Source organism: Tetrao urogallus (assembly GCF_951394365.1).
Source record: "Tetrao urogallus genome assembly, chromosome: Z".
Classification (NCBI taxonomy): Eukaryota; Metazoa; Chordata; class Aves; order Galliformes; family Phasianidae; genus Tetrao; species Tetrao urogallus.
The window spans coordinates 49,209,577-49,235,729 of record NC_136816.1 but is presented as its reverse complement, the minus strand read 5'-3'; the positions used below and the strand labels follow the sequence as shown (position 1 = coordinate 49,235,729).

Sequence of the window (26,153 nt, the reverse complement as noted above, 5' to 3'; positions counted from 1 at the left end):
TCCTCACACAGCACAGTCATTCCTGCAAGTTTGCTGTGAGAATTTTCCAGTTTGACTACATGTATCGCTCGTGGTGGCTTAACCTGCAGGAGGTGGTTTAGCAGCAGGAGGAGCAAGAAGCTGGTTCATGTCTTCTGTGGTGGATGCAGATTTGGGAGGGGTGTGAACAGAGCAGCTGCATGAAGAGGTTGAGAGAGATTAGAAACAGAGACTGATAAAAAACATGAGATTTGGAAATAAGAATTAGGAAAATCAGACTGAAACAACTGAGGAAAAATAATGCAAGTTTGTGGGAATGGGAGAAGACTGGAAACCTGTAATGTGGGGAGAAACCTTATCTAAGAGTGAGGTAAGGAAGATCTGGTAGTGATGAGAGTAGAAACGGCCCGTGCGTATTTCTGCACCTGGCCCTCAGCAAGATGTTCAAAAGGAGACTGATGTTTTGCTGAGAGGGGATTCCGACCTACTAGGGATGTAACACACCACCAGAATGTGTCTGCTGAAATAATGTGCAATACAGGTGGCTTCCAAAGGGGCGGTTCTTCCAAAGGAAGTTCTTCAGGTTAGCTCTGTAAAAAGGAGGGCTTATCTATTGAGATGGGTGAATTTTTAAAGGAATATTAGCTTACCACCATCACTAGCTGTCATAAGATGATTGCACGTTCTGGCCTTCACGTGACAACTTGTGTTTTGTCAGAAGTGGGTCAAGAACTGCAGACCAAGCAGACACATGTATATATGAGAGGTATGTCTGCATACCTCTAAACATGTCCAGCCAGGAGGAGCCCTGCTCTGAGGGGAGGCCCTCTGCAGATGGCAGCAGGCCGGGATCCTGGGAGCAGCCACCTCTAGCTGCAGCCACCGGACTGTGGGTGTGTACTTCTTAGTGTTGTGTTATGCTCTCATTTATTTTACTTCTGCCCAGGCATATTCTCCTGAGATCTGGAATTGAAAGCTGTGGCCTGTGTCCCAGCACTGCTTTTGGAAGCAGTGAAGAGAGCTGCAAAACAGCTGCTAGCAGAAATGTAAGTTCCACAGAGAGAAAGGCCTGCATAACACTGTGCTAAGCTGCAAAGCTGCTGCAGCTCTCCCAGTAGCTCAGCATGGACAAGCTCGATGTTACCTGCATGGAAATCTAAGGGTGGTGTTTTATGGCTTTTAATGCACTGGCCCACACAAGATTTGGAAGTTTATGTACAAGACAAGTTCTAGGAACTGAAGCTTCCCTCACGTTACATGATGACTTGCTTGAGGACACCAACAAAATCACTTGCCATGCAAGTTGGTGAAACAGACTGTTTTCTGGTGCCTGATGTGTGACACATGCACAAACTTGTCCCCCCCCCCCATCACAAAGGACCTGTGCAAGGACTCTGACATGGACCTGTACCACATCTTTATCGCTAATCTGAAGAGAGACAGATTGGAAGGATGGACTGCTCAGTGGTTAAAGGATTGGTTGGATGATCACAACTGGAGTGTTGTAGTTAGTGGCTCAATGTCCAGGTGGGGATGGTCACATGTGATGTCTCTCAGGGGTCAGTACTGGTACTGATTCTTTTCAACACCTTTATCAAGGACGTAGACAGTGAGATTGAATGTACCCTGAGCAAGTTTGCTGATGACACCACGATGAGTGATGCAGTTGACATAATAGAAGGCTGGGATGCCATCCAGAGGAACCTGGACTTGCTCAAAAAGTAGGCACATAAGAATCTAGTGAGGTTAAACAAGGCCAAGTGAAAGGTGTTGCACTTGGGTCAGAGCAATCCCAGATATGTGTACAGACTTGGAGATGAACTCATTGAGAGCAGTCCTGCTGAGTAGCAGGGTGGATGAAAATTTCTGGTGGATGAAAAACAAGCCAGCAGCATTTGCCTACAGCTCGAAAGGCCAATGATATCCTGGGCTGCATCAGGAGAGGGATGGCCAGTAGGGAGGGAAGGAAATTGTTCCCCTCTGCTCTGCCCTCGTGAGGCCCCATCTGTGTCCAGATCTGGGGCCCCCAGCACAGGAAGAATGGGGGGCTGTAGGAGAGGGTCCAGAGAAGGCCACAAAGATGATTAGAGGGCTGGAGCTATGAGGAAGAGTTGAGAGACTAGGGCTTGCTTAGCTTGAAGAAAAAAAGGCTCTAGAGACATCTCATTGCGGCCTTCCAGCACTTGAGGGGAGCTTATAAACATCAGGGAGACCAACTTTTTACATGGTTGAATAGCGACAGGACAAGGGTAATAGCTTTAAACTAAATAAGGAGAAATCAGATGTTTGTTAGGTTAGGATTTGACAAATTCTTTACTCAGAGGGCACAGAGGCACTGGCACAGGCTGCCCAGAGAAGCTGTGAGTGCCCCATCCTTGGAGGTGTTCAGAGCCAAGGTGGATGGGCCTCTGAGCAGCCTGTTCTGGTGACATGTTCCTGCCCTTGGCAAGAGAGCTGGAACTGGGTGATTTTTAGGGTCCTTTCCAACCTAAGCCATTTCTGTGATCCCTGACCAGCAGCCAGATCAAAAGAGCCAGTGCCATAATTTATAGCAGCAGATGAATAGGGCTGAAGCCTTCTTCCAACCAAATAAAAGTTTGTCTATAATTGTCTTGAAGAATTCTGAAAGAAAAAGTTATTCAAAGATGGGTACAAAACAGGAAAACAGGCTGCATATCTTGGGACTGCCCAAAGAATTCTGTAATCCACTGCTAGTAAGCACTAGTGAGGGGCACAAGGACCAGCAGCATTGCACATGCTGCTCCAGAACCAAACAAGCTGAGCTCAAGAACTAGATATCCTGAAGAGTTTTACTCAAAATGTAACACAGACTGCAGATTTACAAAGAAAACATGCGACTTGCTCCCATCTCTGGCTCCTGTACTACCTTCCAGCGCTGTCGATTGTGAGCAAACTAATCAATCTCTCACCACGGTGCATCTGTCCTTCCCACTGCTCTCTAGCAACACTGCCAAAAGTGTGAGAGCTGCTCCTCCAGCTCCTGCCAGGAGGAGGCTGTGCCACCTAGCGTTTGGGCTCCTAACTGCAGTGCTGGACCGCACTGTCTGCTCCTATCACCATCCACTTGTGAACTACAACTACCTGCGCAGCCTCCTCTCACTTCTCTGGTACAAGTTATTTCCACTGTCTTTCAGTAGTGTTTATTGAACTGGTAAAGTGGTGCCCCTTAGAACTTCATAGTGACAATGGCAATCATGTTAGGGACCTTCTTTGAATAGGAAGTGAAGGTAAATACAAGGTATTTTTTGATATATCATTGCCAGACTCTACAACATCTATCCTAACAAATGGGAAAGTCAAGATCTGAGCAGGCAATATTTCAACAGAAAAAAGGGAGGGTAATTTTCATTTTGTTTCTAATGGCCTGGTTTGTTTACTTTCAGTAACAGAAGGAGTCTCTCTGGAGCACAGTTCACTGGAATTGGTTACAGTCTGTATTCTTAACCCAGCAGAGCAGAACATCACAAGGCAGTGGGCCATTGACTAAGGAATGTCCAGGCAGCTGGGCAATGCACAAATAGAATGCAGGGAGTCCCAAAGACAGCAGGTTATGTTGTTAATGGATGCTTGGGCAATTTTAGATCTGTGGCCTACCCACTGTCAGGCACCTGGAGCTCAGGAAAGAGACCTTTCAGTACCAGAAAGACAATCTCCCTGTCTTCATTTCTCAAAAATGGGCATCTTAACGCCCTGTGCAACAAAGGTGCTCTTTGTCCTCAACCTTGCTGTGGGCTATGTGAAACAATTTTAAATTCCGATTGTATTTAAATAGGTCTTATTCAGGCAGTGCAAGTACTTGTGTCAACTTGGCCAGCATCACAGAGCTGGGCTTCAAATACTTTTATTCCGGCATCTGCAGGAGGTTTGTTTGCGTAGGGATGACAGAAAATTAGAATGTTTGCCTAATTCATTTCCACATAGTGTCCCCATCACCTGACAAGGCAGCCCCATGTCTAGACAAAGCCAACCTAATTAAAATCAATAGCCTGGCAGTTGAAATTGTTTGTAACAAATGTGTCAACTTCCTTAGCACCTTCTAGCCAATAGAACTGGAGAAACTCAATTACTCCTAATTAGCCAACATGCATATAAGATGTGCAGAGATCACCAACCCTGACGTTCTGACTGATGTACAGTGGTAGGGTAGGAAGGCATTACCTGAGGAAGCCAACTGAGTGCTGTGGTTATCTTCATCCTGATAGCACCCTGCAAGGCTGTCCATGACAGATGGGCCCACATCTCCAGGATCTCTGCTCCAGGGACCAGGGATGAGGACACCAAGGCTCTGTGTCAGCATTCCTCTGAGCCTCCCTGTGAAAATCAATGCACATAAAGCTGCTGTAACCGTTCATTTGCTTCTATCAAGAACAGAAATTATGGAGAATGCAAACAATTGGGCAGCCAGTAAGCTAAGCACAGCAAAATCTGCACTTTCAGTCACCTAGGAAAAACAGCTAAATGCTCCCCTCAGAAACCTGGAACTCCATCAGTTTTGGGTTATTTAAGACGGGGAATGTAAAATCAGACCTTGCACGGTTAAAAAAGAAAGCAGATAATAAAACAAGTGCTTTATAATTTGAAATGATCTATTTGTTCCTTTAAATACCAATGGACTTGCTCAATGAAGTGGGAATTTAACAGTATCCATTAAAAATTGAAGACTATAAATAAAAAAGTAGCAATTAATTGTGTTGGCGATTTTAAGAGGCTGGAGCTTAGTTTGTCACACTCTGGCAGTCTATCAAACTCGGCTCCATTACAGATGTCTTAGAGCTGAATTGATGATGATACTCAAATCTAAGGGCATTCCCTGCACTAGTCCTACCCTGATGAAAGAACTCAAACGCATAGATGGGTTATGTGATTCTATCACTCTGACAGAGCAAATTACAAATGTTAGAAGTGTCAGCTTAATGAGTCATGCAAGAGTCTTCAATGTTCTAAGTCACTGGATCCAATTAATTTTTAAGTGCACTGAAAATGAGCAATGAAGACTGAGAAGGAGCAGTCCCATGGGGTCCCCACATCCACTTTTTTACCGATATTTAAAAAGTTGCACCTAATAATGCTTCCAAATAGCCAATTTAACCATTTAATAATTGGCTTTAGCCATTTAATATTTGGCTATTTAGACTGAACAACTGAAATTCCCAAGCAGCTGACAGTGTATCCTATTCAGTCCTTAAGTCAGTCATGAAAAGATCCTGACTTTCATGAAGAACAGAGAACACAAGTGTTCAGTGAAAGAAACAGTAATATTTTCTTTATCTGTTACTAGAAAAACTAGTCACAGATGAGACATTATGAAGCATACCAAGAGTATGTTGATTTTATTTGCTTCATTGTACTTGAAAACTCCCTTGTTTTTGTACAGTACGTGGCATGATGTAATGGAGTGAATTTTATTTCTGGTGGGTTGTGTTTTCTTTCAGTACTATGGGCCCACACTGCTGGCCAGTCTCACGAGAGCGAAGGGGAAGGGCCTTCTGTTGTTACAAACAGGCTTTTCTGGTCTTTACATAAGTAGCTTTTACTAAAACCTCGAGGTTTTGAACATTAAACTCTAGACTTCATCAAATGCATATCTTGCTAGCCAACATGCTTTTGCTCAGACAAGTGCCTTCTGGTGGCTGTAGCTCACCTGAAGTTGCTGACGTAGAGATCTCCTTCCACACCGCCGGAACATAGGGCAAGCAGAGTGCTGAGGAAACTCCCACTCTGTGGCCATGTTTCCCACACCAGAGGGCCTGTGCTCTTCTGCAAAGGGTCCCTTGGGCACGTGTCACACCTGGTCTTCCTGAGGGAAGATGCTGATGATACGAAGTTGGGAGGATTGGCTGACACGCCTGAAGGCTGTGTTGCCATTCAGCAAGACCTGGACAGGCTGGAGAGCTGGGCAAAAAAAAAAACGGATGAGGTTTAACAAAAGCAAGTGTAGAGTCTTGCATCTAGGGAGGAATAATTGCATGCACCAGTACAGGTTGGGGGATGACCTGCTGGAGGGGAGCTCTGTGGAGAGGGACCTGGATGTCCTGGTGGACGACAGGTTGGCCATGAGCCAGCAGTGTGCCCTTGTGGCCAAGAGGGCCAATGGCTTACTGGGGTGCATTAAAAAGAGCGTGGCCAGCAGGTCGAGGGAGGTGATCCTCCCCCTCTACTCTGCCCTGGTGAGGCCTCATCTGGAGTACTGCGTCCAGTTCTGGGCTCCCCAGTACAAAAAAGACAAGGATGTCTTGGAAAGAGTCCAGCGGAGGGCCACAAAGATGGTGAAGGGCCTGGAGCATCTCTCCTATGAAGAAAGGCTGAGTGAACTGGATCTGTTCAGCCTTGAGAAAAGGAGACTGAGAGGGGACCTGATCCAGGTCTATAAATATCTAAGGTGTGGGGGGCAGAATGGCGAGGCCGGACTCTTTTCAGTGGTGAGTGGAGACAGGACAAGGGGAAACGGCCGGAAACTGCAGCATAGGAAGTTCCGCACAAACGTGCGCAAGAACTTCTTTACAGTGAGGTGACGGAGCACTGGAACAGGCTGCCCAGGGAGGTGGTGGAGTCTCCTTCTCTGGAGATGTTCAAGACCTGCCTGGATGCCGACCTGTGCGACCTGGTGTAGGGAACCTGCTTTGGCAGGGGGGTTGGACTCGATGATCTCTGGAGGTCCCTTCCAACCCCTACAATTCTGTGATTCTGTGAGGGAAGGGAACGTGAGCTGAGTGTTTTGAACTGACCTGAGCTCTGCAAGCAGAGCAGGGAGCAGCAGCCTTCCTGACCGATGGAATGAGATACCCCGAGTCCACATGCCTCTCCTAGGTTGCACAAAGGTTAAAAAGAAAAAAGCTGAGTGGCTGCAGTGCCATTAAGCTGCTTCGGGCGTTCACACAGTGAGCGAAAGCCAGAGACCAGGACCGCAGAGAGGTGGGATTCTGAAGAGAAGGCCAGCAGCACATTGGGGTTACAGGCACGTGAAGGCCCCATACCCTATAAATATAAATGCAACATCTGACTTTCATTAGTCATGGGAAAACCTGACCACTGGGTGCACAAATGGGCAACTGAGAAGTGATGAAGGTACACTGAAGCACTTTTTGGAGCACGGAGGAATGAAGCTCTCAAAAGCTTACGTCTGAGTAAAAGACTCAGTTTACTTGAATAGACTTTTAGCAAAAACGATTAGTGGACTGTCAGATTCCAGTGACACTGAGAGACACTGCTGGTGCTAACCCTCATAGTGTAACTGGGAAGTGTCTGAGCTGACAGTGCTGGAGCTGATTTTAAAACCTTTCAAATACGAGGCATTTCAGTGCAAGGTTTGGGTTCAGATCTGCCTGTTCTGAGAAGAAATCCTCACCTCCAGGTCGCAGTGCAACCTGTACTACAGTCATAACCTGTATCAAAGCACAAATAAAGAAAGACACAAAAAATATATATACTTCCAGAAAGTATCAAGAAAATTCTGTGCTTGCAATACAAAATGTTGCTTGCAGGGTTAAAGAGCCAGCAGACAAAACTTCAGTTTTAATATAAGGAATAAATGAAAGAAGTAAAACTGGAAAAAAAAAAAAAAAAAAAAAAAAAAAAAAAAAAAAAAAAAAAAAAAAACCAAGCATGGCTTCTTTATGCCACCTACTGGATTTTTCCTGAACTATCCTTTGGAAACAGTACAGTACGTACAGAACGCTTCGTTTCAGCTGTCACAGTCCTGCTGGGGTCCATCCCTACAGCAGATGCTTACCTTCGCATGGGGAAAACCCACTGATTTGATCCAGTGCCTGTAAACAAACACATACATATGTCTGATGCTTGCACTGAAAGTAATGCCTCCTATTTATCTGCATGGAAGATACAAAGAGTATAATAACACTATTAGCTATAGCAAATTTTCAGCTACAAAAATGCTATTTTTCAACATAGTCAACTCCATTACCTAATTCACACAGATGAACTGATGGAGACACTCTTCGTTCTGTTGTATGACAGCTGTGTATGGCCAACTGGAACAGTGCTTGTCTTTCATGGCACTGTCAGCAGTGCTGAAATGCAATTATGCACCACCTCACTGTGCTCACATTCGCTGCCTGCTCTCCAGAAATGTTCAGAACGCATCAATGAAATGTCAGTGGGTGCCATTTTTTCCACATGGAGGAATTCAGTTGCACCCCCTTCCTTTGCTTCATTCACATTTCCACATCGGATGCCATTGTGTGTCCAACTGCCCCTCTGCTGCCATTTGTCTCATGGCAACAAAAAGCAACAGGATATTGGTGGGAAGGTTCAGCTTCTACTGCCATAGCACCAACATCTGCCTCTGATGTCATAGTCCAACATCATAACATAGGAGGCATTACTGTTGGAGCAGCAAAAAGTTAAAGAGGATACATGCAAAAGTCATAGAGGATCAGATCCACCAGAGACCCAGGCTGTACATAATGTTGGGATACAGAGGAAAACACGAGGGTTTGAAGTCCCACGAAGAGAGGTCTGTGTGTCTGGAACAGAAGATGATGCTGCACTGCCCCTGCCTGCATCCAGCCCTTCCTCACTGCTGCAGAGAGGTGACCATGGGGGCTGTGGTACCCAAACAAATGTCCACATCACTGTGGCAGAAAGGCTGGGGTCTAACGGAGGAACCAGGAGGAAATGGGAGAACTATACTCCTTTGTGGCCACGGACTGACACATTCTTTTTTTTTCTCCAGCTACTTTAAATAAGAAATGATTAATTTACTTTGCTCGGTACAAAATCACAGAGTATGAATTACAGAAAATCATTTATTTTTCAGAACAGTGTTATAAAGAAGCACTCTTGGTTTAGCCACAGAACATAAAGGAGCAATACAATCTCCTCCCAATTTCCTGCCCATACACAGAAACCTTTTTGGAATCTTTTTATGGGGGGAGACAAGCCCTGAATGCACTCAACCTGCTGACACTGATAAAACCAGTGATCTCTGTTCTGCAAGCAACACTGTCAGAATTAGGACCTTTTTAATTTGTGTCTTCTCTACTGAGCTGCTCAGGCATGCCAAATGAAATGGTGGAGGCATTGCTGTTCCTGGAGTCAATGGCTCTGTTAGCAAATACGACTTTTTCCAGGTGCAAAGAATCATTAAAAGACTTCAAACAGCAGCAGACAGATCACTGCAAACAGATGACATTTTGTACTTGAGAGACTTGTGCAAAAACAACTAGGGATAGTAAAAAGGCTCTTCTTACATTTTTTCATCATAAACAATTCTTAAAGGTCCTTTTTTCCAAAGGTATCAGCAAATAGCAGTGATGCCAAGTCAGTGACATCACTGCTAGCACCAAATTAGAAGCACCCAGCCGCACTGAACAAGTGAATCTGATTTCCTGAAGGCTTGCAGTGAGACTGCTCAGGTCTGCATTAGAGCTGTTGGTAGTGACAACCATCTCTCCTTCCCACATGAATCCATGGACAGCCCAGTGATGCATTAACATCCCCACCAAATGCTTGTGAAAAAAAAATAGAGACAAGCAACATTACAAGCTAAAACCATCCTGTAAGTGTGGCACAAGCAAACTAAAACGAAGGGATGCATAGTTGGAGGCTTGGCTGTGCCCTTGTGCTCAGCAGGCACCTTAGTATCTCGGTGGCATTCACCCAGAAAACTAAATTAATTTAATTAGTACTTAGCTCCTCACCAATAGGTTTCATAACGTCATGGATAATGGGGATCTGTGTCGTTTCCTGAAAAGCAGGACTATGAAATACTTACATGACAGATAGGTGAATTTGTGCTCTTATGGAATCTGTTGCACTACCTGCATCTTATGAGTCATTTTTCAGCTGTCTCGCTTAGTTTGTAAGTGAAAAAAACACCTGTGTGCAGTTATTGACTGCTATTACTGCCTGTCTTTGCCCATTCCACATGCCATGTTTCTGTTCTCCTTTTTCACTCCTTCCAGTTTTTCTCTTCCTCCTCCCGTCAATTCTCCTGACCTTTTTCTTCTACTCCTACCTTTTCACACTTCGAAAAGTTGTTTTGTTCGTTTTGCTTCCTTTTTCCGAAGATTTAGCCTCCTTTCATCTCCTTTTTCATTCAGATTCTCATCTGAGCGGCCGCACAGCAGCTGCCGGGGCTTACCCAGCCACAAAAGAACTTAACCTGGAGATTCCCTTTCAGGGCTGACTGGCAGCCAACAACTTCGGAATGCCCCTACAAGACTGCAAACGGCTTCATTCAAGGACGGATTTCACTTTCAGTCTAGGAAGCTAAGGACGCCCGCCTGCATCTTCACCTGCTTAAACATCAGTGAGATACACCGTTCATTGTGCAGCACAGCAGTCTCACTCCCGTTCCGGACCACCTGCGCTCATTTGCTGCTGCTGCAGGAAAGCGCGCGGTCACCGCCCGCAGGAGCTGCGGTCGCAGCACCGCGCTGCGGGGTGAGGCTGCGCTCAGCCGGGGCACATCAGTGCGAGGAGGGCAATGCCACGCGCATGCCATCAAATAAATGTTTCAACCTGCTTAACGGACGGTACTGCAAAGCACCCGGCCGCAAGGATCTTCCCGGCGGGGCTGGTGCTGGCGGCCGGCGGTCTGCGGGCTCAGCCCGTGCAGGGCTAGCGGGAGAGGGCTGCTGGGAGGGGAGGGGAGGGAGAAGCTCTCCTTGGCTTCTTCCAGCAGAAATAAATTTCTACCTACTGTAACTTATTACCATCCGATATGCTGAGTCATGAAGCTGGGTTATAGAAATCTTTATGCAATCTTTATAAATCAGCCCCGCGTAATCTCAGGCGCTTTCTGCTTCATCTCTGTCGAGTCACTCCTGTGACAGTTGTCATTCATCTTACATGGAGATGTAATTTAATAGTTTCATTTCACCATGAAGATAGCGTCATCTAAAGTTGAGCCCGGAAAGATTTAAAGGTGTAACAGAGGAAATATTAATACTGTAAATAATATCTGTAGAGCCGCCTGGGGCCGTAAATCACGTCGCGACGGGCTGAGCGGGATCCTACGGAAAAGAGAAATGCATCTTCCGCGGCTCCCCGCAGCGCGCGGCTTCGGCCGTCTGATGCCGGCATCAAGAGAGCGGGCCGGCTCTCCGCGCTCCCCCCACGGCCCACGGAACCACCGACCCTCGCGCACCGAACCCCGCGCGGGCAGCGGGGCACAAAGCGGAGCCGCGGAGCGCCGCCGGCGGGGACTCCCGACCGCTCAGCCGTGGCTCCGCGGCAGGGTCGCCCGGGACGCCCCGACGGCGCGGTCGGGTTGGGCGCGCGGGGCTGGACGCGGGAGGCGGGCAGGGCGGCCCGCTCCGGCGCCCGGCCCGCCGGGGGCGAGGGCTGGTGGCTAGCAGCCCGGGGGCGGGGGGCGGCGGGGGGCGGCGGGGGGCGGCGGGGGGCGGCGGGGGGCGGCGGGAGGCGGGAGGGGCGAGGCCGGGCTGCGGCCTCCCGCCAAAACGCGGGGGGTGGCGGGACGGTACGCGACGGGACGGGGCGAGGCCGGGCAGAGCCGCGCCGAAGCCTCGCCGGGCCGTCATGCCCGGTGACTCCCCGGCCGTCAGCAAGCCCCCGGACGGCGCCGGGCCGGGGGACAAGGCGGCCGGCCTCGGCAAGGCGGCGGCCCAAATGGCGGCCGCCCCGGCGGCGGGCAAGAAGCTGCCGCGTCTGCCCAAGTGCGCCCGCTGCCGCAACCACGGCTACTCCTCGCCGCTGAAGGGGCACAAGCGGTTCTGCATGTGGCGGGACTGCCAGTGCAAGAAGTGCAGCCTGATCGCCGAGCGGCAGCGGGTGATGGCCGCGCAGGTGAGACGCGGGGCGGCGGAGCGGTGCCCGCAGCGTCCGCAGCGTCCGCCGCGCGGCGGGGCCGGGGGGAGCGGGGCCGGGGCCGGCCGGTGAGCGCGCTGCCCGCAGAGCCGGGGCCGGCCGGGCGGAGCCAGCCGCTGCCCTTCCCGACGGAAGCAGGCGCTCGGGCGGCGTTCGATGTCTGTTTGCACGCGGTGTCCTCGACGCTGAAGTCGGGCTGCTTCACCTCTGCGCTCCGAGTGGCAGCCGAACGCACCCGGCAGTGCTTGTAAAACATCTGACTGTGCTTCTGCTTTAAAAGCGGCTGAAACTGAAGTGCACTTGTGCCCTTCCAGTAAGTGAATCTCTGTGCTAGAAGTTGTAGTTAACTTCAAATTGGGCTTTCTCTCCTCTTTGACAACTTGCTTTTAGCCAGACAGTAACCTAGTCAACCAGATATTAGTAGCTCTCTTCCACTTGCAGCTTTTGCGTTCGCTACATCTGAGCCTGTGTGTCTTTAGTTGAGCTCATTTCTAAAAAGGCAGATTTTTTAAACGGTGTTTTCAAAACTTCCTGTGTGTTGTGTGAAGAGGCTTGGTGTGTAGCCAGGTACACCTAAACCTAAGTGACAAACCCGTGGTGTTTGGCAGCAAAGCAGGCTGCATCCTGTCCTGCGCAGGCCTGTTCATCAGATGATCACAGGGCTGTCAGACCACGCAGGTGACATCTGGGTTGCTGCTCCCTACCTAGCTGGGAGGTGGCACTGAGGCCCTCCCTCCCACACTGAGCCATGTTGGAGTGGGAGCCACACTGCCTGTACTCCTTCAGATGTAACCCTGCAGCAGTCCTTCTGCACCAGAGGAATGCTGCAGGTCAAGGCTGTTGACTTGTGGGGTCAGAACAAGGAGAGGGGCTGAGTTCCATAGTGTGCGCACACCTACACGCTCTGCTCTGAAAGTGTTTCACCAGCTGTTGCTGATTTCTCTTTGGTGGTATACTACATGTCTGTGTTAGAATGGTGTTGCTGTTGAGAATGGTCAGGGGCCAGAGGGAAATGCTGGGGAATCATCCAGGAGAACTTAGAGAAGTGGTTGCAGCCTGCAGCTTGGGGCAGATCACTTGGGATTCGGATGCAGGTGGAGGCCAGCAGCTGTGTGGCAAGGTAAACGGAGGTGGCTGTAGGCAAGCTGTCTGTCTGTGTGCTGGGGCTCGGCATGGGCAGAGCCATGCTGGACTGCCTTGCTGCCCAGAGGTCTGCTGGGGAGCCCTCATTGTCTATTGAGTACAGCACATACAGAGCAGCAGAGGCAGGAAGGAGGCAGAGAGCTGTCTTGCAGTGTCCCAGTGAGGACCGATGCACAGCACACAGTAGCAGCAGTTCCTGCTTTTTCCCCAGCACTGCTGTTGCTCCAAAGCCTGTTTTGCCCCAAGCAAGGTCTGGGTACATGGTTTCCAACAGGGAGCTGCAAGGCAGCCCAGCAGGCTTTGGAAGAGCACCAGATTGCATGGATAAGCCCTCATGAAGAACTGCCTTAACAGTAAAGCAGACCCATTTCTTGTCCCCGAGAGCTGTTTGTCAGCAGAGTGGGGTGCTTCTAACAGTATGGTCTAACTAAGAGCAGCTATACAGTCAGCTTTACTGTATGAGTAGTCCCAGCATTTCATGGGTTCATTCAGAGGTGTTTGCATGGAAAAGGGGTTTTAAATGGCTTTGTAAGTTCTCTTTTATCTTCCCATACCCACTGGCTGGATCATGATGTCAGCACTGTAAAGTATAGAGAAGAAAACCCTTGGGTTTGAGCCTTGCTTTGCTGCCATTATTGCTTGTGCCCTACATCTGCTTTCTCCTCCTCAGGTTGCACTGAGGAGGCAGCAAGCCCAGGAAGAGGAGCTGGGGATCAGCCACCCCGTGCCCTTGCCCAGTGCCCCAGAGCCAGCTGTCAAGAAGAGCAGCAACAGCAGCTCCTGTCTCCTGCAGGACAGCAGCAGCCCTGTGCACTCCACAAGCACGGCAGCAGCAGCAGCAGCAAGCGCACCACCAGGTCAGTACCGGTGAGGGGCCCACTGCTCCTTACTGCCCAGGCAGCACTGCTGCTCTGTGTGCTGCCTGGTGGAGCTAGCAAGAAGGAGGAAGCCAGTGTTTGTCCATCGTGTTTCATTATTTCCACTTGAAAAATAAATTTAGCTCAGAATAGACCAGCTCAGAATAGCTCAGAATTTCATTGTGTGTGGACCTGCAAGTAGTGATTCACAAGGAGTTTTTCTCTTTTCTCCCCAAACACATTTCCTCCTCTGTTTCTGCCAGTCCTGGCAACCACTCACTCCCTGGCTGCTTGTTTGCAGAGATGCAAAGTTCCTTGTAGTGCAGGAGCTGTGTAAGGGTGCTGCCATCAGGTGTGGGTCCCCCAGTACCATGCAGCCAGGTGCGATGAGCCACGATGGGCTGGTGGCAATCCTTCCACCCTACTGCACAATCTTTGTATTGCATTTGACCTTTGCAAAAACAGGCAAAAAACAAACTGTATTTGTTTACAGGTGTAGTAAAACTATGCCTGAGCACAACAAGGACTAAAAGGCGCTGACTCCAGGCAAGTCTTTTTTTTCTGCAGCTTCTGCCTGATAGGTAGAGCAGTGGAGTATACAAGAGAACGATATTGACATCATTGACTTCTGTTGTATAGACAGTTGGTATTTCTTTTTGAAAAGAGTGGTGAGGCATTAGAATGGGCTGCCCAGGGAGGTGGTGGTGTTACCACCTCTGGAAGTATACAAGAACCATGGAGATGTGGCACTGAGGACACTGAGGGACATGGTTAGTGGGCATGGTGAGGAGAGGCTGGTGTTGGACTGGGTGATCCTAGAGGCCTTTTCCTGCTTAATGATTTTGTGATAGGCAGAAAAAGGAAAAGAAAAAAAAAGACATAAAAAAAGGAAATGCAGTTCATTTTTAATTATCTGTGCGGATGTTAATAACACAGGTGAATATTCTTTCGAGCTAAAGAGATGTTTCTGAAGGGGTCAGTGCCTTGCATTAAGTGATAACAGCACAGCACCTGGATGTGTGTCCTGCTCCACAGGCCATTTCCAGTAGTATTGACTATTGGATTTAGATGATCTGAGAAGTCTTTTCCATGATTCTATTATTCTATTATTCTTCCATTGCTGTTCTGTCATTTTACTGGTACTGTATACGTAGGCAAAGCAAGAGACCCAGTCTTTAGCAGAGAATGGAGGAAGGACAGTGGGAGTTATTTGCATATATTGAATTAAATTGACACAGCACCAAAGAAACGAGAGGTGGCTTGGTAGGCTAAGGTGTGCATTTTGTAAGAACTGACAGTAGTTAATGCAGGCAGACTCCAACTTTTCTTTGCAGTGGGAGCCAGCAGCTCCCTGCCAGCCCTGGAGAGGTCTGGGGCTCCTGGGAGAGCTGCAGTCCCTGTATGACATGTGTTAGAGATCATTTTGACAGAAGTAATTCTCTTCCTTGGGTAAGTTTTCGGCTTCACAAGAGTCGTTTGTCTTTTGAAGTCCACCACGCAGAGCACTGTTTGCCACTGGAGGAGTAATGTATGAAGGAGTCACACAAATCAGACATAGTGCCAGGCAGAGAGTCTTTCCTCACTGTATCCATTTTATCAGCAAATCAGAAATATTGCAGCACCTGCAGAGGCCGGAGACTGTTTTTCAGATGCCTTTGTGACATGCTGTTTTTGAAGGGAGGAAAAATGAATTATTACAGTTGTTAACATAGGGCTTTGCCATTTTCCTTCTGAGGCTCAGCAGCCGGGCTTGCTCTGGAGGGGCAGACTCCTCCTGTTATTCCTCCTGTTTTTTCCGGAGAAATAGCAGCCATCTGGACATCTGTAGGTTGTTGGGAAAGGGTGGCTGAACCTCCTGAAAATATATTTTGCAGTTTCTGTGTGTTTTCTCTAGAAGAGTTACAGGCTGTTTGAAAACAATGGCTATTTAATTATACAGGGCAACAAGTTGTGATTGCAGGGCATCTAAAGCAATTGTCTTTCTTCTTGTGGGGCAACTGTATTTGGTTAGGCTGGCAAATATGTGAAACCTCAGGAAAAGGTGGTAGAAAAGTACTTAAAATGTGCCCTCGAGACATCTCAGCGCAGTGTTTTTAAGCCCGGATCCTTCTTAGTTCCATGTCAGTTTGGTTTTCCATCTCTGCAATTTCAATATTTAGAAGTCACTGGAGGACAACAGCGTGGTCATTCATGGGGGAAATTCAGGCGAGAGCTGTGCACACTAAATGGAGGAGACATGCAGCTCTGTACCTTTCCTCCCTTTTGTTCACATGTGGAGAGTCATGTTTGGCCTCTGTGAGATGGGATAGCTGCAGCAGAGGTAATGGAAAGTTCTGGAAAATAGATCTTTCTTTTTTCTTTCTTTTTTTTTTCCTTTGCTTTCATTCAGCTAATTTAGAAGCACCCAGAATAGATAGAATTACTGTATGCTCGTACATACCTGCTTCTTCTTCTGTGTTCTGCAGGGGTGTGTTTGCTGTTGGCTTCGCTTACATTGTTTACGTGCCTTTGTACTATCATTGGCTGACCAGGTAAAGGTACTGTCAGCAACTACAAGTAATAACCCTGCACTTGTTATTTCCCTTTGTTACATTTACTATGCGTGATGGAAACAAAACAGTGCTGTTCTTACCTTGTTGTATGTAGTTTCTCCCTTCATATTGAAACTCTTTGAGGAATGGATGAGATTTTATCTTGATAATTTTGTCTTCTTTTCTCTTCCTCTGCTTTTCTGTTACCTTTTCAGCATGATTGTACCTAACTGGATATTCTGTTTTTCGTTGACCTCTTGTATGATTCTTGTGATTTCAAACACTGCTGCTACAGGCTTTTAGTCATTGTTGTCCTGTATTGAGTAATGGGATGAAAAAGTGAGCTATTATAGTTAAAAGATATAATGGTCTGATTAAAAAAAAAAAAAAAAAAAAAAAATTTATTTTTGAAAGAAAATCCCTTCAAGTCTTTATAGTATAGCATTACATGCAGTCAGAATTTCGGTTTTGTCAAGTAAGTCTCATTTTGATCAACTGATGAGCAAGATCAGGAAGGTGCCATGAACATTTCACCATGAAGAGTGCTCAATTAAGGGAACAGGTTGCTCAGGAAGGTTGTGGAATCTCCACCCTAGAGTAATGGAAACTGAAGTGGATGATGCCTAAGCAACATAATCCAACTGTGAAGGAAGCTCCAGAGGGTCCTTCCAAGCTAAATTATTCTATGAATTCTTCAAAATGCCTACTTTTTTTCTTATTAAGTCAGAGTATTGAAGTCTGAAAGATGTTAGCTGCTTTGCCTATTGTGGAGGCTGCAGGTCTTGGTGAGCCTGCAGTAGTCACCACCCTGTGCCCTTTGTCATGCTTCCTCACTGCGTTCCAGTTATCATTTTCTTCTCTTGTATAAGCTGCCAGTACTTTACCAGTTTCATTTGCTGTCTGCCCTCTGGTTCTGCTGAGTGTCCTTCAATACTGAGAGTCACGAAGCCCCGTCCATTGTTTCCTGGTGTTTTAACCTAGCTTCTCCCATAGCCAACAAACTTCTCTGTTCAAATGAAAGAGCTGGATTAACAGGTTATTTTCATTTCTGACTGATGTCATTTTGTAATGATCTCAGCAGCGCACTGACCACGGCTGTGATATGTTCTATTTCTACAGAAATCACAGGCATTCTGCTCAGAGTTCTTCAAAAAGGCATTGCTTGTTAAGCAAGGGGTTGTGTCTGCCTCTCTCCGGTGATGGCTTTGCCGTACTTGGGAACACCACAGAAGAGTTTTGAGCATCTCATTATAAAAGGACATAGATAAATCTGAAAGGATAGAGGGAAGGGTGACAGAAATGATGTATGGCTCGTAGAAAAGGAGACTAAGGGTGGATATAACAGTCTATAAATATTTGAGAGGTAATAATATGGAGGAGGGGGAGAGATTATTTACAGTGCTTGAGACAGCATAACAAGGAGCAACGGCTTGAAACTAAAAAAGACAAAATTAAATTAGACAGTAGACACTTTTTCTCCTAACTAGAAGTGCAATTAGCAATGGAGTGACCTGCATAAGGACAAGGAGTTAAGTGAAGCATAATCATGAGAGGTGTTTAAGAGAGTGTTAGCCTGTGTTCTAAAGTGATTAATATGAAGGTAAATTCTGATCAACGTGCAGGTTGAACTAGATGACGGAAATCGCCTGCAGCTTTGTCATTTCCTGCTTGATGCATTGCCTGTGGACATTGTTAGACTGTGTTAAATAAATCATAGTGTTGCAGGGTTCTGCATCCCTGATTAGATGTTTCCAGTTAATTCTCCAGTTAATTCTTGCTAAGCTTGCAGCTTCTCATTTGAAGTGATATTCTTCACTGTCTTTGCAGCTTCCATTGTGTGTAGGTGCCTGTGTTTCTCTAACTTCTGAAGTGTCACACGTGCTTATTAATCGAAGCACAGACTGCTTATATGCTGCATTTCTTCTGTATCAGTGAAAGAGATGAAGCTAGCGGTGATTTTCAGAGATGAGTCGCTAAAAGAGATTGAATTATTTTTCCCTTCAGGCTTTTATTGCATCTGAAGTTTCTGTGGATGTAGCAGCGTGGAAAGATTTTGAGAACTCCAGAAACAGTTGTGTTTGTTTGGTTGTGCAGGAGGTATCAAAGGTCTCATCTAAGGCTTCCTGTACCAGAGTCAGGGTCTGGGAGTCTTCTACAGGAGGGAGCAGAGGAGGCTGAGGCCCAGTCGTTGCCCCGCAGACCTGCTTGCTATGGAGCAGAGCTTCTGGGGCAGGCCTTTGGCTGGTAGAGTAGAAGTAGAATCCCACAGGCAGCTTGGAATCCTTCCACATTTCAGAAGAGCGCTTTTCCCCGGAGAATTGGGAATAGAAAGTTTTGATTTTTGTCTTCTCACGTGAGGCTGAGGTTTCCGGGTATATGTCAACCAGCTACAGGTGGACCCTGTGCTTTTGGCAGTTGTCTGTGCGGAATTGATGTTAGTAGCAGCTATGTGAATTGCCCAAGGAACTAGATTCTCCAGTCTTCTCGTCCTGCAGAAGGCAAGGGAGTTGGTTGGAAGCCCTTGTTCTTTGTACCTTGGACGTTCCTCCATCATAATACTGACATTTGCATACGTGCATTCACAGTTAGAGAATTATCTGTGTTGGCTTGTGGTTTCCTTTAGTCATTACACACACCAGGATGAAGACTGGAGCAGGAGTGGATGTACTGAGAGTTTTCTATCCATGGGCACATAATTATGCTATCTGCAACTAACCTCTTGTTCCTTTCTTTGTCCTTGAAACAGTTATTATGGCTTATCTGAATGTGTGGGGCTTTCTTATTTTGAGAAGAGATAGAAGTGGGGAGTGAAGACATACTGCACGCTTCCTTAACTGAGAATTGGTGTGATTCCTTTCTTTTTTCTCATGCTTTCTAGTACCTTAAAGACTGCTTTCTTCTGCTTTATTTATAAACGTGCTTTTATGTTTACATTAGTGCCTCATGTTCCATTTTCAGTAGATTTATTGTTTTATGACCTGGCGACTGAAAATGCAGTTTTGAAGACTTCCGAAATTTTTAACCTGTTAACTTTGCTGTACTTTTTCCTGCATTTTAGAATCTGCTGGCCTTAGTCGCTATTATGAATAGTTCCATTATATAAGTAAAAACGTTGTTGCACCTCTTTGCTTTGTTTTCTTGAAGAGCTTATGAAGGGTCACTTAAGTACTGAGCTTCTTTTCTTGTGAAATGAGGGTAGAAGCAGAAGGGGTTTTTTTTGTTTGTTTTTTAATCCTGACTCTAGTTTCTGTTCATACCACTTGTGTTGCTTACAGCTTGGCCTACCATTTGCTGTTGGAGCTCCTGTAGTTATGGCTTACGTACCAAGCTGTACCGTACTGCAGTGCTACTGATGTCCCAGAACCCTGGCTGATGTAAGCTTTTGTAGTTAAGTTGCTGTGCTTTTCAGTTTGTCAGCTGTGCAGAAACAAAATTAATTAGTTCTCAATTTGCATCTTCATGAAGGCAGGTTTTTTTGGGTCCAAATGGTGTTATTTCCATGCAGTGATCCTGTGCAAGAGTGATGTGCATGCATAAGGTTTTTGTTCACTAGGCTAGGTTTGATGGGTGTCTCTAGCAATTCTTCTCCTGGAGGTTGGTTTTTCTACCATATCAAAGTTTATAGCCCTCCTGATTTATATTTTTTTTCATTTCTATTTGGTCTTATTTAGTAGAAACCTGGGTTTCTGTCATCATGCTGCTTATAATCAAGTGTGGACTCTAGCTAACTCCAGCCATCATCCTACTCCCTTTAGCTTTTTAATGTGAGCCATAATGATTTTATCCCAGTCGTATTTCTTCCAAGGTCTCCTATCTCAGATATTTGTAAAGCCTTGCCTCCCTTCCAATGTCTCTTTGATCTCCTGTTAATGACTTAGATCCCTTTACATTTAATCCGCACTGAGTTTCTTTCTCCTCCTCTCAGTTTTGCTTCTTTGGACCTGCAGGTGTCTGGGCTATTTGTTTTTCTTTTTTTTCTTCAATGACTGTCTAGAATTCTAATTTTCTTCCCAGATTTCCTTTCTCTTTTAATTCCTTCCTCTCGTTTCTAAAGTTGAATGTAAGTTTTGCTTCTGTTATGCACATAAGTAGCATGTTGCATGCCTGTTAAATAGCAAGTTAAATGTTTGTACATGAAGAGGAATATATATATAGATATATATTTACACACGTATTCTGCCAGTGGTTACACTGAACATTAAGAAGAGAGCTTGATTTTTGTGCTGCTAGTTTTCTGAAGTGCCAACTTTATTTGTGCTGATCCTCTTAGCTGTCATTCATGGTAATAATTTTTAGATTTGTAAATTGATTTGCTGTCTCAGTTTAACAAGCATACCCTGTAGAATTCAAATAGTGTGTTTCATTTTCATGGATTCAGAATAATGTTCAAAGATTTTGAATGCTTTTTCTTTACTTTTTTTTAAAAAAACTTTCTTTTTTTACAAACAAATATTTGAGTATAGTTGCAGTGACTGTCCTAGAAGGACTGAAAGCGCACATAACGAAGGAGCAAGCATTGTCCCACAGCATTCTTAGAAAGATCTGCTGCATGTCTCTGGTTGGCTGCAGAAGATTTTGGAAGTGAAATTTGCTGCCACAGACATCTTATTGAAGGCCTGAAGCCTGCTGTAAGTGTGGAAATAAAAATTACTTTCTGTAGATTTTATTTCTTCAGTAATAATAGGAGGATTTTTAAGTTGCTTGCTAAATGCTTGCAGCAGATCATTTTTATGAAGTGTGCACTAAATGTGAACAAAATGTGCCTTCTCAGTTCTGCAGGAGTTGATGGTGGTATTTTAGTTCCTCTTTAGCTGGAGTTAGATTGGGGTTTTGTGTGTAACTGGGAAATTTATTATGCCAAGCTGAAGTCTCCTAGCTGGGATTCTTCCTCCTCCTATTTTTTTTTCCCTCTCAAATTACATTTTCCTTTGAAAGAATTGTTTTGTGTATAGTAAGAATCTTAAAATTGTGAGGTTTTAAAATTGTGTCAGGAATGCATGCACTCAGAGTTTATGGCGGCTTGGTCCATTATGGGATAATAATTCTATATATGGAAGACACGGTTAATAGAGATGCTGACATTCTGCTTTCATCCTCAGCAGTAACTAAGGTCAGCAGGATTGGATAACTTGCATGCATTTTTTTCTTAAAAAGTAGAGAATTTGGATGAGGATCTCTCTGATCCATTAACAATGATTTCCTGTAGACTTTTAACACTGAGGAAATTCCTAAGGCCAGGAAGAAAGCTGGTGTCATGGAAGTGTTTAAGATAGCAATTGGAGATGGATGCATGTGTGGCTACAAACCTGTAAGTCTGGTGTTAATTTTTGTGAAGGCAGTGGAATTGACCCCAATGGGCTGAGATTTGTGGTAAGGGGAGAAATACAGCCATTAAGAGATGTTTTCAGAATGTGTATGACCAGAAACGTGTATCAAAGATTCTATTAAGTTAGTAACCTTTTATCATTATAAAATTGCTTGACAGAGGGAAATACTTTGATGCAAATTCTGTAAAGCATTTCGTTTTGTATCTCCTGATATCTTAATTAAGAAACTGAATTGACAGAAGATAAAAATTGTGTGAGTAAAATGGTTTTGAGGATTATTCTGCTGGTCTGAAAGTTCTGAATGGGCAGTGGGGAGTCTAACACGGTGATGTTTATAAATAAGTCTCACAGGAATCCAGTCTGGGCTTTGAACTCTGCAACACTTTTACTGACATTCTGTAAACAAACATAGAATCACTGCAGTGGTGTTTCTAGGTGATAGAAAGGCACATGGGCTGGTGGGCATTGCAGAGCACAGAGTTCCAATGCAGAAAAGCTTGTTAAATGTTCAGTCACATGCAAAGAGCCATTTTAACGTTCACCAGAAGTGAAAAATAGAGAATTCTGTCCTTTCTCAGCATTGCTGCTGCAGAAAAGCAGGTTGTATAATGGTGGTTCCTGCTGGAAATGTATGGCCAACGACTGACGTGTGATGGGAAGGAGAATTTCTCTTGTGCCTGAACTTGGTGAGGTGGCTGTAGGACTTTTGATATTCCTTGCTGGCCAGTCCACTCCATTATCAGGAACATCACTGAGCTAAATAAGCTGGAGGCTGAGAGAGGGTGAGGGCGGTGTCCTGTTTGCTTGCCCTCTGGGTTTCTCTTATAGTTATGGGCAAATACATTGCTGTGGTCTAAACCAGCACACTTGTGCTGAAGCTTGGAAGGCTTCGTGGTGGAGACACAGGAAGACGCAACAATTTACTTTGCCCTTCAGTGACCCTCTCCCTTAAGATTTAATGAATTTCCGCTATGACTGGTCTGAACTGGCTGTGCCTTTGAAAGTTCAAGTTAAAGCTTTCTTTTCTTTTCACTGGACGGGTTTTGACTTTATCAACAAAATGGTACCTTGTAAAAAGATGGTGTGTTAGGGCACAAGCAAGACAATGAAGAAAACTTGTAAGTCTGGAAACTCCTGAATTGTCTTGAAATGTGCTGTCTGTACAGCATCAGTTTTATTCTGCAGTGCTTCTTCCTGGCTAATGCTGTTTCGGGGAGATGCACCATCCCCATTAACCCTGTGGAGGTGGAACTGGAAAAGCTGAACCCCAGGCAGTGCTTGCTTGTGTCACAACTCCAGAGTCATCCTTAGGAGCAGAAAACAAGTAATATTTGTTCTTCAGAAGTGAAAATGGGTATTGTTCTGGCAATGGAATAAACCTTGAGAAGCAGGAGAGCCCAGCCATTGACGTTAGTGCGGATAAGGCCAGGGCTGCAGACAGAGCTCCATTATGCCTTGCTGCTGATAAGGCCTGCAGAGCAGTTACACAGAGCTGCTGCAGGCAATGGGCAGGCCATGGCCCACTGCTGAGTCTGGGGTGGTGGGAGGGGGCTGGAAGGGTAGGTGCCCTGATAAGGAGAGAGAGGAGGCACTGGGGTCTGTCCCTGTGTGGGAAAGGGCAAGGATCCTGGGATGGGTGCAGGGTTGTTGCACTGCCAGTCTTTAATTTACTTTTAATATGCATTTGATCTTTAAGGAGAATAATGTATCTGTCCTGGTTGGGCCATGTTCTTGGGTATGGGCTGAGATGTTTTGGCTGTGGTTAGTCTTGCTAGCCAGGAGACACAGCTGCCTTTAGTACATTTGTCTGATACAACTGGTAACAGATTTTTTTTATCTCTCCCTCTGGTAGAAGTTGTTCAGAGTGCAGCTGAGCATCCATGCTTCTTTGGGTGAGTGATACCCAGGAAGAAGGAACAAGAAAGGCTAATTTGACTTCTGAGGTCAAAACAAGGCTGTAGTTGTTGGCAGTTAGGGAAGTGAGGGAAAAAGCACACTTTTTTGAGTGATTTGTGACTGCAAACATGGAAGAACTGCAAGTTTTGTTTTCTCTCAGTGAATGAATGGGGTACAGCCCCGTATGACTCCAGAGCTTGTCTCTGTGGCAGTGGGTCCAGAGCAGTCCTCCAGGCTGCTGTGTGACCTGCTCTATGCATGCAAAACACCATGTCTTCCTTGTGCCACTGCTCCGGTCTGCAGGGTCCCATTGTTGGAGAGCTATGCCTGGAAGCTGCAGGGAAGAGTTATCTCTTCACAGCAGAGGATCAGCAAGCCATCTCTTAGGGTATACATTCAGGAATGTTTTTGGAAACCCCCATGCCTCCTTTTCTGCTGTACTTTTAGGGAGAAGTCTCAATCAGAAAGGTGCACCTTATACTAAAATAATTCATACCATGCAGCTTTAGGCTAAAGTGCGTATGCAGCCCTTGAAGTTTACTGATTGTTACCACAATGGCATAAAAGATTATCCTGTATTTGAGAAGTTTATTCTGTCATACAATTCAAAAACTTTCAAATAATTTTCGCTGGAATTACCTAAGGGATAATTTCTGGAATATCCCTTTCAGATAGGCATGTGTCTTGAGAACATTCAGTCACATAAAAGAGATGATGAGGGATAAAGGCAGTCAGTGTGCCTTTTCTTGTTTCTCTCCAAGGGTCAGATCTCACCTTCCTAACAGAGCAGAGTGACATGGTGTGTTGATTAACTGAGACTTATCAGCAGAAGCAAATGATGCTGCCATGCAAGACAGCATCTGGTCCTTAGCTGGGAACTTTGAGGAAAGGGGAGAAAAATACCTGGATCTTTCTGTACCCACCTCTAGATCTGATATTACTCCAGATCTGTCTGTAACACCCAGGGCTTCATGCTGCACTGACAGAAGCTGTGTGTTGGGAAGAAAACATGTTTAAAGCCTCCCTCTCTGTTTGCTGAACTGTCAGCAATTGGGCTTCTGTTGAAGGAACAGTGGAGGAGAAGCTTTGATGGTAGCATAGGAAAGGATATGAGACCACAACAGGGAAGCCAAGAGTTTCTCTGGAGGCCAGTGTTCAGGGTTAGCCGTTTGTTGCTGTTACTTCCTCAAATTCACACAGAGAGAATCTGGCCTTTTGCTTTTTCTTTCCTTCTCTTCCTAGAGAGGTTTCCTTTTCCCCCTCCTCTTTTCCTTTTAGTTGCAAGGTGGGGAGGGGGAGAGAGTAGAGAAGGTATCTTTGTAATATTTTGTATGGTATCAGTGTGCAGGGTATATACAATAAATCATGCATTACATGCTTAGACAATTTACAGCCAGCTTTCGTAGGTGCTGTGACAAGTGCTCAAAAGGTCAAAAAAGCTTCCTTAACAAATTTGATAAGATAATGCAGTCAGCTGTAACAGCATAAAGTCCTGGGGGCCATAGACCAGAATAGAAGAAATAATTATGCATGGTAATGGGTAATTACAGATAATGGCCTTTTTTGGGGGTGGCAGAAAATACACAGCCCCTCAGCCTTGCCTGGAATGAACATTGTGTAGCACATTAACTTTATAGCAAGCTAAAAGTTCAGCACTGGAACCAGAGATTATCTGCAACTTCTAATGGAAAGAAAAAAGAAATACTCCTCTCAACCATCTTGTGAATTTGTTTCCTGGAGGATGTCTCTGCAGAAACTAGGTAGCGATGCCAACTTTCTTTCACATCTGAAAGAGCTCTGTCATGATTGTCTGGTGGGAGAAACATACTGTTCCAGTGTTTCTGATTATTAAGTTAGGGAGTGATTTCACAGCAGCCTTATTCAAGGCTACTGTCTGAAATCAAAGCCAGCTCTGAATTGAATTAAGGCATTGCAAGACTTAATATTGCTACGCCAGCTAGTAGAGTGTAAGGGTGCTTTGTGTGCTGAGCGAGGGGAAATAGTTGGGTGCAAATCCGAAATTTGTTGAGGTATGAAGGCAAGTGTTTCCTGGCTGAACAATGGATTTTTGGAATTTTAACAGCATAGCTGTCTTTGGTAGCAGAGGCTGACTGTGCAGATAGATGCAGACACTGCTGTGATGAATACAGTCACTCTGAATTGAAAACTACAGCAAATGTAAAGTACCAAAAGCTGGAACCCTCCTCACTGGAAACTCATTGTGCTTTCCTATTCCTCAAATAAATGTGCTTCTTGAATAGTTGCATTTCTTTTTTGCATTTTCAGCAACATACCTTTGTAAGCGTAGTTTCTTTGCAAGTGGATAAATAAGAACTACTATCTCATATATGTATCAAAGAACTCATGTCAATTGATGCAGGCAGTGAAATTCTCTTGTCATACTGTATGCCCTAATGAAATACGTGACCAAAGGTAGACTAATCAGCAATTGCAGCCACATCAGTGAGTTAAACTGTGCTACTGCATGCTCCCAGGCATTGAAACTGTACTGTATGTGCTATCCTGATTTTTAAAACAGTTACCATCTTGCTTCTGTCCGTGCCTTGTACTATGCTATGAATTCCTAAATGTCCAGTAGCCATGCCCTA

At 45.6% G+C, this 26,153-nt stretch overlaps 1 protein-coding gene across 1 annotated transcript in view; it reads left to right on the top strand.

Annotated features, from left to right (window-relative positions):
* Positions 1–11,502: 11,502 nt before the first annotated feature.
* The window catches only part of DMRT1 (doublesex and mab-3 related transcription factor 1), a gene marked incomplete at both ends in the record, with an annotated part of 53,856 nt that continues 39,205 nt past the window's right edge, over positions 11,503–26,153 (top strand). The window contains 2 exons of the mRNA XM_079548393.1: positions 11,503–11,769; positions 13,604–13,790. Coding sequence (XP_079404519.1) covers positions 11,503–11,769; positions 13,604–13,790 — 454 coding nt within the window. The remainder of the gene's footprint in view (positions 11,770–13,603; positions 13,791–26,153) is intronic.